This window comes from Linepithema humile, chromosome 5 (genome assembly GCF_040581485.1).
Source record: "Linepithema humile isolate Giens D197 chromosome 5, Lhum_UNIL_v1.0, whole genome shotgun sequence".
In the NCBI taxonomy this organism is placed as follows: domain Eukaryota; kingdom Metazoa; phylum Arthropoda; class Insecta; order Hymenoptera; family Formicidae; genus Linepithema; species Linepithema humile.
In genome coordinates this window covers 27,710,350-27,725,470 of record NC_090132.1, presented here as the reverse complement: position 1 = coordinate 27,725,470, position 15,121 = coordinate 27,710,350, and the positions used below count along the sequence as shown (strand labels likewise).

The window sequence follows — 15,121 nt, the reverse complement described above, 5'->3', positions numbered from 1 at the left end:
TGGATTTGGCAACAAAAAGATTCCGTCGCGGCAGCTGTTGAGATTTTCAGCTCCAGACGGTTCTCAAAACCAGATGTCCGGGTTATCAAATATTTCGGTGCACATCTGGATACTTTCAGAGTTAGAATCAAGTGTGAAAAGACCGAGAAGCTACTTGTCGCAGAGAAAATATTTTAGAAATAAAAGATTATTATATTTAATTATTTATAAAAAAAAATATATTCATACGTCAACGATTTCGTTTTCTCAATTAAAAAAAATTTGCGACAATTTAACGCATGTTTATTCAACATTAAAGATACACTAGCAAAATATTGCAGGAATGCAAAGTTCGTATGATATTAGCACCTTTTTTTCTTATCAATTTCAAAGTAATGCACGCGTTGATAAAAATTACAAGCAACGGTTGGTTGGCTTCTAACTATTCTACAAGTCATAATAGTAAGAAGAAAAATCTAAAAGAAAATTCAGATTGGAAATTTTTCAGATATTTCGATTAGATATGCTTTATCAGAATAGTCTAAAATAATTTTTTGAAACATATTAAGATATTTATATTATTGTTATATCAAATTTGCATAACTGATTTGTGTACGACTTTCATAAACTCATTACACGTTAATCTGTTTACAGTTGAACATGTATAAATATTAATATCTTAGCACATTTGTGCATGTCGATGGATAATAACAACACGCAACAATGAGCTAGCTTTGCTTTCCATTATTCTTGATACGGGACTTTCTCTATGGCGTATGGGACCGTAAATCGCCTTGTAAATACTGGGCGAGATGTCTATGAATGCAGTAAAACTCACTTCGAAGAGAGAAAATTGCCAGAAGTTCACGTGATTATCCAGAATTGATCACATTCATAACACATCTAATTATAACGAACGCACGATGTAAGTTTTACATGAATACAAAATTTTATGTGTAGAAAGTTTCGAAAAATATTCGTTTCAGAGATGCGAGAAATATTTTCGTTTGGTGTGAATTTCATTACTTTATACACATTAAATGTGTATAAACGAGTTTTCACTCATCGCAGATTTTTAAAGACAGCAAAGTTCTGAAAAACAATTACGCGCATAAAATCGATATTTGATAAAAATATCTTAATATTTTTTACACTGTGAAGAATTTGAGCATTCACGCGTTATTCATATTCATCATAAACCATTAATTTTTAAGATACGAGATAAATTGCCTAATTCGTGTTAATCGCGAAGTGTAAAAGTTTCGACATTCTTCATATCCGCCTTGTATAATTGAAATATGTCATTGCAAAACACGAACACAATCGCGTGTATGAAGCAAATGATAAAATCGCTTTTCTCGAGCAGCGGAACAGATGAAGAGTCTATTTCCAAAGACATATAATCTAGTTTCGTGCTCTAAAAAATATCATATCTGGGTCAACTCGACGTGACATCGGTTTTAAAATCCTTTGTTCTCTTTTCACGCGACGTCGAAGAAGACCACAAACATACATGTAATGTGCTTCGTGTTACGTACATTCCGTTGTATGCAGGAATAATTATATAAAGGCGTATCACGTGTATACGCATATTGAATTGTAAGACAATCACGTCCGGTCATGTACAGTGTCTCGGAAATCACGCACTTTCTCCTTTTTTATGGAAGTGTGCGAATATCTTTCAAGAAATGCGCAATTTCTGATGCATTCTACATTCAGTCTTGATCAATATAACGCAATTATTTAACAGTACTCGTGAAAATTAAAAGTTTAAACAAATAGTTTGTTAATATTTGCAAAAACATTATCAATATTCTCCGCATTTAAGCAATTGAGATTTCAGCAATTAGCAAATTAATTTCAATGAGTAATAACTTCATTTTTAAGATATCCTCAAGTAAACTTCTCTTCAATAGAAAAATTTTATTTAACCTCAAGTGTTCATAAAACATTGAAAAGTGTTAAAGCCAGGCATTGTTAAGGTAACTCAAATTTAATATTAACATAAGAACAAATCCACTTCGGGAACTGTACGAAACGTGTGCGTTCAAGATCAGCCCATATATGGAGCTCTGATTCGTGTTGACGCAAAAATAAGATTCGTCGAATTTCGAGAAGCAATAAAGCTATAAAAATCAAGCCGGATCCGGCGCGTTCGGTGATATGACAGATAAGTACCTTCGTGTATTTGGCGTCTTTTGATAGGCTGCGGCGCACCGGTGCGTCTTTTTCTCGCGTAGGTGTGAACCGGCACGATCAGCCTCGGTCTCGGTATAAGGAAGCCGCCTTGAGTGTTGCTGGACGGCGCCGGCTGATTCACTTCGGAGGAATCGCTTTCGGTGGTGTCGGCGCTGCTGGAGCCCCTGGACCGCACGTTCTCCTGCGTGGACGGTCCGTTCGTATCTTCCAACTCAATTTGCGACCCCACGTCGGTGTAGAAACGCTTGTAGGACGCGTCGTCTTGTCGACGGGAAATTTTGCTGCTACCGGTGCCGTTACTGGTCCAATTGACCCCGCACTCCCGCCAGCTGGCCTCGTAGAGCAGCTCCATCGCTCTGCCGCGCGTCGCGTCCGGATCCAGCATGAGTTCCGGGTCCTCCAGAACCGCCCGGCCCGGATAACTCCGGACCTTCATGACCTCGAACTCGCGGCGAGTAACAGAGAAACGAACGGGCCCGCCCGTTCTACGACCACTCGCTGGCTCGAGACTTTCGCTCGCGATTTTTTTTTTCCTGGCCCTCGAACTGACTACTCGGTGCGCGCAGAGGTCGAAAGCCGAAGCGCGCTATGCGCTGACGATGCCGGCGTGGCTCTCGTTCGGTGAGGCGGGCTTAATGTTTCGACGGATACACACATTTTTCTCTGCGACTCGCTTTTCCGAGGCTCCGTTTCTTAGCGCGATTATGTGGAGCGATTAATTCTCACGAGCAAACGGAACAGAATGTTAACCGTTAAAATAGTCCACAACAATGATGATTGATGATTGTGAGATGCAGTGTTATTTTTCGATTGCAATTTGAGGCTTCTGACTAAATATTGATGCAGGAATCTGTTTAGTTTACACGTGTGCACGCTGCAGAATACTCTTTTCGCGCTCTCGCAAGTGCGATATATTTCGAAAAAAGTCTTTGTAGCACAGCATTGAAATCGTAATTAATTTATAGATAAAATTCGGTGAAGCTTCAGTTAAGCTAAAGGAGTATCGGAATTCGGCAGCGGTCCAGAAAGAAGATCGACGATACGAGAAAAGATCCACTTATCTCCGAGCTCGCATCAATCATCAGATTGAAAAGCCGCGTTTCCTCGCGGCCGTATCCGTCCCGGTTTATGTGATTTACGTATTCCGTTACGGCGCGAAAGAAGGCGAACTGTCGAGCGGACTGCGTCGAGAAATAAGATCGGCGGACACTGACGTCGGGATCCACGCATTCACGATCGTTCATTCGCCACTTCCGGCGTCCGGCGTCCGTCACTGACAGATCGACGCGCTGCGAAACGCCGAGCGGGAAACCATGCCATCGCCGACTGTCAATCTCCTGAGGAGCCTCTCGAGTCCCTTCACAGGATGTACTTCCGTCGAGTGTCCGTTCTCACGCGAACTTGATTCTTTTTTTGCACATCGAACAATCGATGGGGCGCGACGCCGACAGGGAGTTTTCTTTGACACTTAACGAAAATGATACGTCGCGCTCGACCCGATAGCTGTTTCCTTTCCGAATTTCACGACGGGACTCTTCGATCTTGCTGTTCGTGCGGAATGACGTTACGTCGCATCACAGGCACGCGCTGCACCCCCTTTCGAAAGGCGACGCAGGAGAAGAATCCTGCCGAAGGAGGACACGCTGCGATCGCACAAACATTCACGTTACTTCGCGCCGCGTCTGACGCTCACTGACAGCACTGGTGAAAAGTATGCCCGTGAGCGGCAAGCTGCATCACGAGAGAAACTCCCTTCCCTCGACAAAGCCGCAGGAGTCCCCACTATGAACGTATGTTCATGAGAGAAAGGACAGCGGTTCTCATTTCGTCATTTTCGCCCCCGCACACAACCGCTTCCCACGTATAAAGTGCAGTTTTTGCGACCGTGAAGGTCCGGGACTCGGAAATTACAGCAGGAGCTTGCTGGCTTCATTGACGAAAAAAGTGTAAATGGTTCGATAACGGTAAGCATAAATTCTCATTCAACGCGTATATAGCCAAGTATAAAAAGACTATTTAAAGCTTCTTTTGCACAAATTATAATGCGAAAGTAAAAATAACTTCGCACACACATAAGTAGATACATAAAAATAACATTCACTCCGAGTCATTGACGTCTTTCATCTTTCAATGATTATTTACGGAGCTCGATTTCGCATTCTTTTCTCGTCCAAGTTGATTGAAAAAATTTTCTATTGAAGATCTCAGTTCTTTAAACATGTTTAAATATTTAAATAACGAGTCCGTAAATTTGTGGAAAAATTAACACAAAGATATATCCAAGGAAATTGCAGATATAACGAAAGCCACAAGAGATTCTCATTTTATGCGAAATATTAAATAATTGCAGTGTATAATATCTACCATACTGGAACGCTCACCATCGATTACGTGACTGCAACGACACGGATGAGTGATAATTCTAATAATTGGAACGGAATTGAGAAAGAGAGGGAAGCGACAAGAATGTGTTTTTACGTGAAAGTAAAATGCAGCAATGCACGTCATTCATTACGAAATGCTATCGATACGTCTGACGGAAATCGAATTCTGAGAGGAGCAGAATATTATATCGAAGAATGGAGTAGCAGCGTTTAACATAAACTCGATATCATGTTGATGTTCCACGAAATCATTTCTATCGTAATGATTAATCAATATCGAATGTCCGCACTTGCATTCTTTTCGCTACATTTTGCGAATATCTGACGCATGAATATTTTACGTTCAATTTCGAAATATCTAATTCAGGCATAAAAGAATTGTGCTAACAAATAAACTATTAACACAATTGAATTATTCCACAGATTATTTTCAAAAAATGCGAAAATTTGATGAAATTGTCATAGTAAACATGAACTCCTGATAACGATGTGCGTTATACTTATGCGTAAATAACTGATTAAGCAATTTTAATGTGAATGTAAAGTTAAGGCCGACGATAAGAGTACGTAATCTGCGCGCAAATTAATTGCTTCACTAAATTATCAATTTGCAGTTTTTCCCCGAACATAGCAGAGTTATACATAATTGTTCAAGAGTTAGTAATCTCCAAAGTGCTGGTAAACATTTACGTCTCCATTTGCGTAAACGAAATAATCTCGATATGGATTATTTAAGCAATTGTGCAATTAAATTAACTCGATTTAATAATAGTAATAATAGTAATAAGACGTAAACATTAAAATGAGAAGATTCGACTTCTGTATTATTTTCGCTGAATATTTTTTTGTCAGATATATTTTTTAATGAGAATTTTAGTGAGAATCCTACATCTTTCGGTCCATTTTTTTAATCAATATTTCCGTTTTATAGATAAATAAATTACATTTTATTAATAAGTCAATTTAATCATCAATAATTAATTCATATTTTAGGTTTTTATCGTGTGATATTATTATTTGTATATTTATCTACGTTTTATTTAATTTATTTTTAAATAATAATTTTGTGTCAAACTATTATATATTCTTTACGTTACTTCAACGAACTATTTATAAAAACATATAATTATTTTTACTTACCCTCCATAACAAAAACAATAGAACCAACATCGCCCTCTTGTATAATTATCGAACCGGCTGGAAATGTAACAGGATACATGCAATCGACGATCTCCCGAATCTGCGTAAGCTCCAAATTTTTCATGAAATCGTTGTCCAATATGGCAGTCTTGATCAGCTCGCGAGATCTGGAAGCAAAAACAATCATCGTTAATTTTCTTTCTTCTGTGTTAAAAAAAAGTAATATTCTTACGGAAAAGTGAGAAAATAAATAATAAGTATCGAAAATATTAAATATGTACAATGCGTCGTACAGAAAAGTCTTTTAGCTACAAATTTCTTAATAAATCTTGAATTTTTAAAAGATTTTCACAAAGAACTATAATAATATGTTATAATAAAATCATTTTAACGTAATAATATGTTATAATAAAATTATTTTAACGTAAAATTTTAATCTATATGATAAAGAGTGTGTCGTGTATGCTAAAATTGACATTTTCTTGAATTCTTTTAATCAAGTTCCGCTTATAAAATCATTCATGCGTAGTTACCGCTTGCAGTGAAATACCTCACATGAACTTACTCTATCATTAACTCTATCATCTACTACAGCGACTGTATGAAATTCAATTGCTGCTTATATACGGTATATTTTATATTTCTATAGATCGGATAAAATGGCCATTTATTTATAACGCATGTCAAGAAAACAGTTTTGTAAAGCAAAATCTCTATTGTGTATATGCAATATTAGCAAATTATGTTTTATTCATTTTATTCATCAATTATGTGAATGTGAATCGCATTTACACTTCAATAAATACACACGTCAAGAGAAATCAGGAAGACTATTCTTAGCAGATAAAAAATCACGCAACATTCACTTATCGCCGATCTACCTTTGAGTTTTGGTGAACTTCACCACCGGCTTTACGTCACTTCTGAGCGGCTCGGCCGATATGGCTTGCCTCTTGAGTCTCTGATTAGAACCGATGGCACCCGACGCCAAACCGAGATCGACAATCTGCCGAAACTTATCGATCTCATTTTGGAGGTAACAGATCGTCATGTCGCGCTCCTCGAGCGCCTTCATGAGCACTTCGACTGTCTCGTCACGACATCGCAACGCCTCCGTTCGCTCGCGCAGCAATAGCTGCAGGTCTCGTATCGAATTCATTCTCCACGATCTCGTCGTGCGAAATTCGGACAGTGACACTCTTTTCTTCTTTATGCAACAATGTCACGCGCAATTGCGCGAGCTATACGCCGCAAAAGTATCACACTGCACTTTTCGTTTTTTCAGAGAATATTCGCAAGCGCAAGAAAAAACAGAATACATATGAATTGGATACATGTGAGAGTTTATATGCATATACATATTTCGGTCTTCGTCATTCAAACTTAGAATCGATAACACTTGAATGATTTACTCATTACAATTTTAGAATTGGATTGTCAATCAGCTTGACTGTCAATTTTAGCGAAATTAGCCCTCCAATTTTAGAATTTCAATATAATTGCTAAAAGGTCCTGGCTTTTCTCCAAAGAGTTTTACAATTCTTGATTTCGTTCCAAAAGGAATTCTTGAGTTCTTGAGCGATTGAGTTGAAAAAGAACTCTTAGGAAAATGTCAGATTTGTAAAACTTAAAAAGTTATATGTATTTCTCTTATATGGATTTTAAAAAAGTTACACTTAAAATATATCATATATTTAATATAATTTCAATACTATAAATGACAATAATCCGGAATAAAAAAGAAATGAACACAAAGTTTAAGTGAAACATCAAAGATGATTTCAAAGTCTAGCAAGATATATTTATTTCTTCGGTAATAAGCCAAAGTTAGAAGATTACATAAGATGCTAGACAGAAACGGGTCTTCTTAGAATAATATAACAAAAAATATACTTGAACAAACTCTCATGAGGAAATAATTCATGGCTGATATCACCTCGAGAAACAGATTCGCATTTTGTAATCGAATAGAGAGTGCATTTACAAATCTCGCTTGTACTTAAAGCAGGTGAAGTATTTAACCGCGATTGCGGCGTGGCATGCCTTTAATGCGAAATTGTTAGCAGCCTATAAAAACCTACACATCTTGGATAATTGTTCGATGATATATTGTCGGCAGCACGATGCTATATTTAGCTACGCGTTTGCAATCATGCCGATTGAGATACGAAGGAAACATTATTGTCTTCGACACTTTCCGCGTTAATATTTTCTCAATTTTAGTATTTACTCGTAATGCTCACGTGTTCCTTGCGTAATCGAAAAAAATTGATAAAAAAAGACACATAAGCGCTGCTTCGAATATTGATTGCTGTTTTGAAATTTAAGACGTGACCAAAGATATATACAAAGATAAAACATAATGCACATAGCGTATTTGAAAAATGCAAACGCGACGGTGAATTAAAATAAGTTGCGATACAGATCGATGAAACAATAGCAATTTTATGTCTGACATCGATCGAAGTGATCATCGGTCTTGTATAAATAAAATTATCATAGAAAATTTGTTGCACCAAAACAATGAGAAAGAATACTGGAGTAAATCTTCATTCTTTTCAATTTATTTCAATCGAAACGATTCACTTCCGTAATATTAAAAAAAACAATAAATATCTTAATTCACTCGCGTATCGCGCGATTATCTTTTCGTCGTTGAATTATCAATTAAAAGTGTCGCACGAGGAAATCAGAGCTATCAAAGCGCTCGTCGGTATTCCGAATGAAACGCACACAAATGGACACACATCTCTGACTTCCAGACTTTATTAAACGTTGTTCAATTTGGAACAGACTACCAGCACCTCGTTCTCAATCAGTATTAATCAAGCCGTCGATCTACAGCATTGTGCGATACTCGAAGAGAGCGATTAGTATCAACTCACTCCGCATGCTTCTGTTTCGCAGCAAGTAAATCGAGAGATAAATTTTATTACTAGGAAACGATCATTCGTATAATATCAAACTGAATAAGAATCCATTAGATGGCGAAATCAATATCAATCAGTAAAATCAATATTTTCGTCAAATCAAGGCACAGGGAATTTTTAAATATCCAATTAAATATACCCGAGCTTCACGTTCACACTTCAGTTTCAGTCGCACTGTACTAAAATGGCATGTTTCCATTCTATTACAACACCACAACGTTAGAAGAACCGAGTTGTCAATCGATAAAAAGTTTACCGACAATTATTGCTTATGAAAATAATTTAGAAAAAATCACAAGTTTAACGATACATCGCTGACTCTTTTTTAGTAACTCAAACGCTTTGACATTAAATGGAGCTCGCAACTGATATAATTTCGCTGAGTTTAATTCTTTATAATACAAATACTTAAAAAAAAAAAAAAAAAAAAAAAAAAAAAAACCTGATACCGATTATCGGATTTCCATTTGTCGCGAGTGAGCGTAGAGGTCGATTTCGCAACTTATCACGTTTGTGACATTAAAAAATTTGAAAAGCTCATCGAAATTATACCGAAATTCAATTCTCCCGGTGCTAATCCCGCTTTGCGAAACGTCGGAATTAACGATTCGCGCGGATGCGATCGCGATGGACCATCGTGCGCGAACTGTCACTTCGTAGTGACACGACCGAACTGATGATCAGTAAGCGAGGAGGACCGCGACGAGTACGCGTGCGGAATACACGTATATATGCGGAACGTGCAGCCAGAAGACCCGCCGCGAATTCGCGTGTAGGACCATGCAGCGACGGTGACGACTAACGATCGCGTAGTACGCGCGCCAGCTATTTTTACGTTTTAATCGCGACTCGCGGCTTCGAGGAAGCGTACTCCCGCCACCACCTCCGCGAGACAACCAATTAAAAAAATGGTCTCTCTCCTTTCACCGATCACACTTCGGCCCTCCGCACCCGGCCGATTACTGCTACACATATATGTCGATCTATCCACGAGTACGTGCGCTTACTACTGCTGCGCGCCAACAATGGCGTAAGGAGGATGGAAAGGCTGCGCTGAATTTATTATTTATGCCATATTTCTTAAACTAGCGCTAAATAAAAACTTGCTCCATCGATTTACATGCTATAAGATTAGAAGGATCAAACGATGGAAATTTGCAGATGAGGTTTTGTCCCTCTAAAAATATTGGGCTGAGCAGAAAGTTTCTTCGGATTTTTTTTTTTCGATAAAAATAAGAAGCAAAAATCTAAAGGAACGTTCAACTCAACACACAATGACTTTTAACAATTGCGTTTAATTTGACACATGTCTCTGCGCGAACAGATGTTTTTCGGGGCGCGCTTTCGAAAAGTAAAATCGAGCACTAGTTGCTACGACAATGGCTACGCGAATACGCTTTGTAAGTCGACTTTGCGTTGGCGAATGCCTCGAGCGATTTATGCCTCGTGTACTCGATGCGCCCTACATACAAAACCGGCTAAAGGCCGGTCGCGGCCCTGACGGCTTCCTTGACTTTGGTCGCACGAGAAAAAGAATCTTTCTCTCGCTGCGACAAGAGATGCGGGGAAAAACAAGCTTAGTATGTGGAGCTTCTAGGCAGCGTGTGTTCTGTAGCTGATTTATGCTTTTCACCTATTGCTTATTTACGACCTATTCGTTCTATATTTATCGGTGAGGATACAAAAAAAGTCCTGCATCGTGAAGAACAAATTGCAGAATCATTTTCCTCACAATAATTGTCGATTTCATAAATCTTGCGAATAATATTATTCTCGGATTTGCATGAATAATTTATGCTCAGGCGTATTATCAGGCATTATTATGAGTATTAACTTCTTTTTTTACTCGGCTTTAATATTCATGTTTGCATAAATTCGAATTCAATCTAGATCGTATGTTACACTCATCACATATGTTATATTGTCAAGTGTATACGCGTTGAGTAACAAAATGTTGTGTCGGCACAAGCCACGTACGTTATGAAATGACGGAAGAAAAAATCAATGATGGCAAATTACCGTCGCGTTTGTTAACTACGTGAATATGTTGAGGCTTTACCTGCTAAGACGCCAGATACTTGTTTTGTTATGTGCACAGGATTTAATTTGTGCCATTCTTACGATTGCATTTTATGATTACGGATGCAGTATTTGCCTCCTTAAAGTGTATGCAACAACATGAGCAATAAAATCTGAGCAATCGAGAACATTCTATGTCATAGAATTTAATAGAATATTTTATTTGCATCGAGAATTTAATATACTACAATTGTGCAAATGTACGTCGCCGTATTGCTCAGCGTATGAAGCAATAAAAAATTTCATATTCAGAAATAATTGTTATAATGTATGTGACAGGACTTTATCACTAATTTTAACATTAATTGCATATTTTACTATTTCACGCTTCACTATTAAATCGTCTAATTAAAAAGAATAGGCGACGAATTGTTACATCGTTTATTAACAAATTTCCATAAGTGTTTTTTGACAAAAATGCAAGTGCAATGATTGTAAATTGTAATTGCAAATTCACGATTCAACCTAAATGTAACGGAATAATACGATAACGTAACGGATAATATCGATAAAAATTCCTGCTTGCGTTTATCACTGCGTCAAATCAAAAACAAAATTTTATCCATCGAATTGATAATCAATCGTGCAGCGAATGTTTTCCGAGTAATAAGCCGTTAATACTCAGTATTCAATAAAAAAAGAACCGTAAGAAAGAACAGTTTTGAATCATTTGTTCTATTTTTTTAGATACTTATCAAGCAACGCAATTAGCCGAAACAAATGAATTTGCAGGTGAATTATTCTTTTCGTAGTAACGCGAATCTTTTAACAAAGATACATGCGTACAATTGAAAAGAACCTGCCTCGCTTTCGAAAGCTGCAATCGCAAGAATGCGCGTCGTGTATGTAAAGTCTGCTTTATACGACGTATGATTTTACAAATGTCAAGGGAAATAGTATGAATCCTACATATTTCTAGTTTAAATACTCGATCGTAAAGTACGATATTTTTTTATCACAGTGCTTAAAACTGACGATAAAAATTTATCGAGGGATTTTTTCTGTAAAGAATATAGGTCGCATAAAACGGACTTAAGCCTTCACGTACGAGCTTATTGTAGGACACTTGAATTATTTAAGTCGCGTACATCGAATTCTCGAAAGTCTTTGCGCGTTTCCGTTTCACAATCATTATTCCACGTAACGTCTATGCAAAGCAAAATCTTCAGGTAGGACGATAGCCGTATATATTAAATGACTGACGTAACTTATCGAATAATCATGCGAGATTTTACGATAATAAAAATGTTTTGTACAAGACATGTTTATAGATGTTTCGTCCTTTCAGTAAGGATATCACTAACACCCACATTTTCGTATATAGTTTATTTGTCTCTTCTAGTCATATATTTTAACAAATAATCACATTTAAAAAATCACGTTTATGGGGACTCAAAAGTCCTATGTCGCGACAACGCCTAAGGACTTTCCGTCCTGAATCTGATCGGGTGACTGCCATAACGCCTGGGGATCTTTTCGTCCTGAGTCGCGGCCGAACAACGTATACATATCGTCTAATCGGACAATCGCGATAACACTTAAGGATCTTATCACACTCAGGATAACACTCAGAATAACATTCACTTTTATCCTGAATCGCGATTAACTATACACTCGTATTGTTTCTTTCTAACTTTTTGACATGAAAAATGCACCCATATCAGCGCGGGATTCAAGACTCGAAACAGAATGCTGACTTCGACGTGTCTCTGAGTTGCTATGCTCGAGATGATCTATGATTGGCCGCCTCAAACTAACGAAACCACGCGTCCAATCACGCGAAAGTGAAACATCTTTTCATGCACCCTCTTTAGTGTATATGTATGTGTGTATGCGTTGACTCGGCCGACCATAATATATATTTGTGTGTATATCTTGGCTGCATTCCGAGATTTACCGCCAATACTGAAACTCTACAATATACGTAACGTAAACTGTATAGTTTTCAGTACTGGCAGTAAATTTCGGAACACAGCCTTTATATATGTCGTGCACGACTTGTAACTTACATAACAATAGATATATTTGCACAACATTCATAATAAATATACTTTCTTATGTTCTTAAACAGAATTATCAATTATTTGCATAAATAAAATAAAAAACTTTTGTATGTAAAAGATATATGAGATGTTTGTGTTAGAACTTCATGTTATACAAAGAAAATCATTAAACAATGTAAGAATAAAATAAAGTTATATTAAATAAAATTATATAAATATTAGATATATAAATGTTTATAGATATGAAATTTTATGTATTATAAATGCTTTTTTTAATTTTCCAGTTTTTAAAAGATTAAAATAAATATTTTGTTAAACTTGGGAAAAAATGTTCGAAAATTTTGAACGACATTTAAAAAAAGAACACTTTAAAGACCGCCGGTAAAATTTAGACACTTTTTATATTACAGTTGACAGTCCGATAATAGCCTACGTATGATAACATAGTAAACGCGCTCCTAAAATAAATTACCTCACAAATTAGATAAAAATAAATGCATTATTCTTTGCCTAAGTATTTTGTAAATACACAGAATAAATACATTTTATCAAATAAAGCAGAAAATTTGCGAAGAAATGCGGATCGCATAAAGAGAACAGATGATTATCTGTAGCTAGATCGTTCGCGTGATATAGAATGGAATCCTGTGCTGCGTTTCTGGCCGCAGCTTCCAGATGTGAATTTCGTGATGAGACCAATCTGAATTGTTGGGAGCATTAACCGATAATTTCTAGTCGGTTGGAGAACTAGCGTGAAACGCTCGACCCAAAACGACCCAAAAAAAGATTAAAATTTGCCAATTTACGTTGTCGAGACCTCAAAAGAGGCACGTCAATTTAACATGAGTTATAATTAAAGCAAGTTCCACAAGGACGACTGAACCGCACAATCATTTGAGCATAGCAAACCCATGGACCTGAGTTCATGCACTGCTATCATACATATACACTTACACTTACACACAATTGATCAAGAATTTTGAAAAAGAAACAATTTAAAAGTGCGAATAAAGTAGAAACGAATTTTACGAGAGAGAATATATTTGATTGGCAATATAAATTCGATCTCAAACTTTTGCTTTTGAATCATTATTTCACAATTGAATTTCAATTTATAGTAATTTCAGATCATTATGCATCTTTTCTTTCGAAATAATAAATTTAACTTTCGAATAAAATACATTCAATATTTTTTTCATATATTTATCAATAAAGTTTTTCTTTTCAGCCACGTTTTATTATTACTAATATTATTATTACTAATTTCAAATTTATTATTAAGTGCATACGTTTGCTCACTTTAGTTGAAAGCAGATGCATGCTCAGATGAAGATTTATTTCCACGAATTCGTGAAAACTTTCTAAACAAGAAAAACGAATGAAACGATTTAGATTATATAAAAACTGGTCACTTCAGCTATAATTACAGCCTTATCGTCTGAGTTGAAAGATCTCGCACGCGCGTCACGAAGGAAAAGTAAGAATAAATATCCAAGCAAATCGTCGAGAAGTGTCGCGTTCACTTTCTACATTTAACTCAAAATGCGATTCTCGCGTAAATCAAAGTATGAACTATACGTTTAATCGTTCGGTTCTCCCCTGGTCAACGCTATCGAATAAATTCATCGATAAGACACGTGAAGTAACGACAGCGACTATTTTTGTATTGTAGCAATAATGATTCGCTGATAAGCGTAAATATCTCGCAATGTTCAGTTTCGTTGCTTGACACAGAGTTCAATGCTCTCGAGTAATTTGGATATCAGTCTAGACGGTCTGAAAGGCGCTATTGTGATATATAAAATTCATTAACAATCTTATTCTGCGACGTATTAACACAGTTTAAATATGTTAAATTTATATAGATATATTTATTATATTATTCTCTTAAATTACGCATATATTTTTCTTTTCTCTTTATAAGCTTCTTTCATCTGCCAAAATTTCTCAAGAGTCTTTCATCCTATATTAATAAAAAAACCAACATTGGTAACTTTTTTTTTAACCTCGTATTTGTACTAAAATATTTCAATATTTTCTGCACCTTTATTTTTTTAAAGAACGCGACGAAGATGTACCGACCGAGCTGCGAGGAAGGAAAACTGCTCGAGGAACAGGTGGAATCGGCAGCGGAAGGATCAAGTATTGAAGAAATGAAATGCTGTTTCGAGGAGGCGCCACCAACCGAGATCGTATGCTCGTCCACTCGTTCATGAAGGCGCTAATTCGCCCGTTCGCTGGCCGCCTCGTTCGCTTACCCTCGTGCGCGCTGCTCGGCTTCAGCTTTTTAAAATGTCGCCGATGGCCGTGACAGGATCTATTTTTAACCGCGCCGAGATAAGCGCGGGAGGGACGGCGGGTAAAGAGCCAGAATGAAAAGAGGAAGGGAGAGAGAGAGGGAGAGAGA

The 15,121-nt window shown here is 36.9% G+C and overlaps 1 protein-coding gene and 1 long non-coding RNA gene across 4 annotated transcripts in view; one reads left to right on the top strand and one right to left on the bottom strand.

Annotated features, from left to right (window-relative positions):
* for (cGMP-dependent protein kinase for) overlaps positions 1 to 15,121 on the bottom strand; it is a 57,589-nt gene that overhangs the window by 33,526 nt on the left and 8,942 nt on the right. The window contains exons 1-2 of one of the 3 annotated variants that reach the window (XM_067356345.1): positions 6,584 to 7,333; positions 5,703 to 5,869 (exon numbers count right to left, since the gene is read on the bottom strand). In XM_067356345.1, coding sequence (XP_067212446.1) covers positions 5,703 to 5,869; positions 6,584 to 6,861 — 445 coding nt within the window. In that variant the 5' untranslated portion in view covers positions 6,862 to 7,333. Of the gene's footprint in view, positions 1 to 2,157; positions 3,897 to 5,702; positions 5,870 to 6,583; positions 7,334 to 15,121 lie in introns of those variants that run through there. The other 2 variants (XM_067356343.1, XM_067356344.1) reach the window with 2 other exon arrangements.
* LOC137000248 (uncharacterized) overlaps positions 1 to 15,121 on the top strand; it is a 24,630-nt gene extending 9,509 nt beyond the window's left edge. The window contains exon 2 of the long non-coding RNA XR_010890534.1: positions 14,775 to 15,121. This is a non-coding gene — a long non-coding RNA (uncharacterized lncRNA). The remainder of the gene's footprint in view (positions 1 to 14,774) is intronic.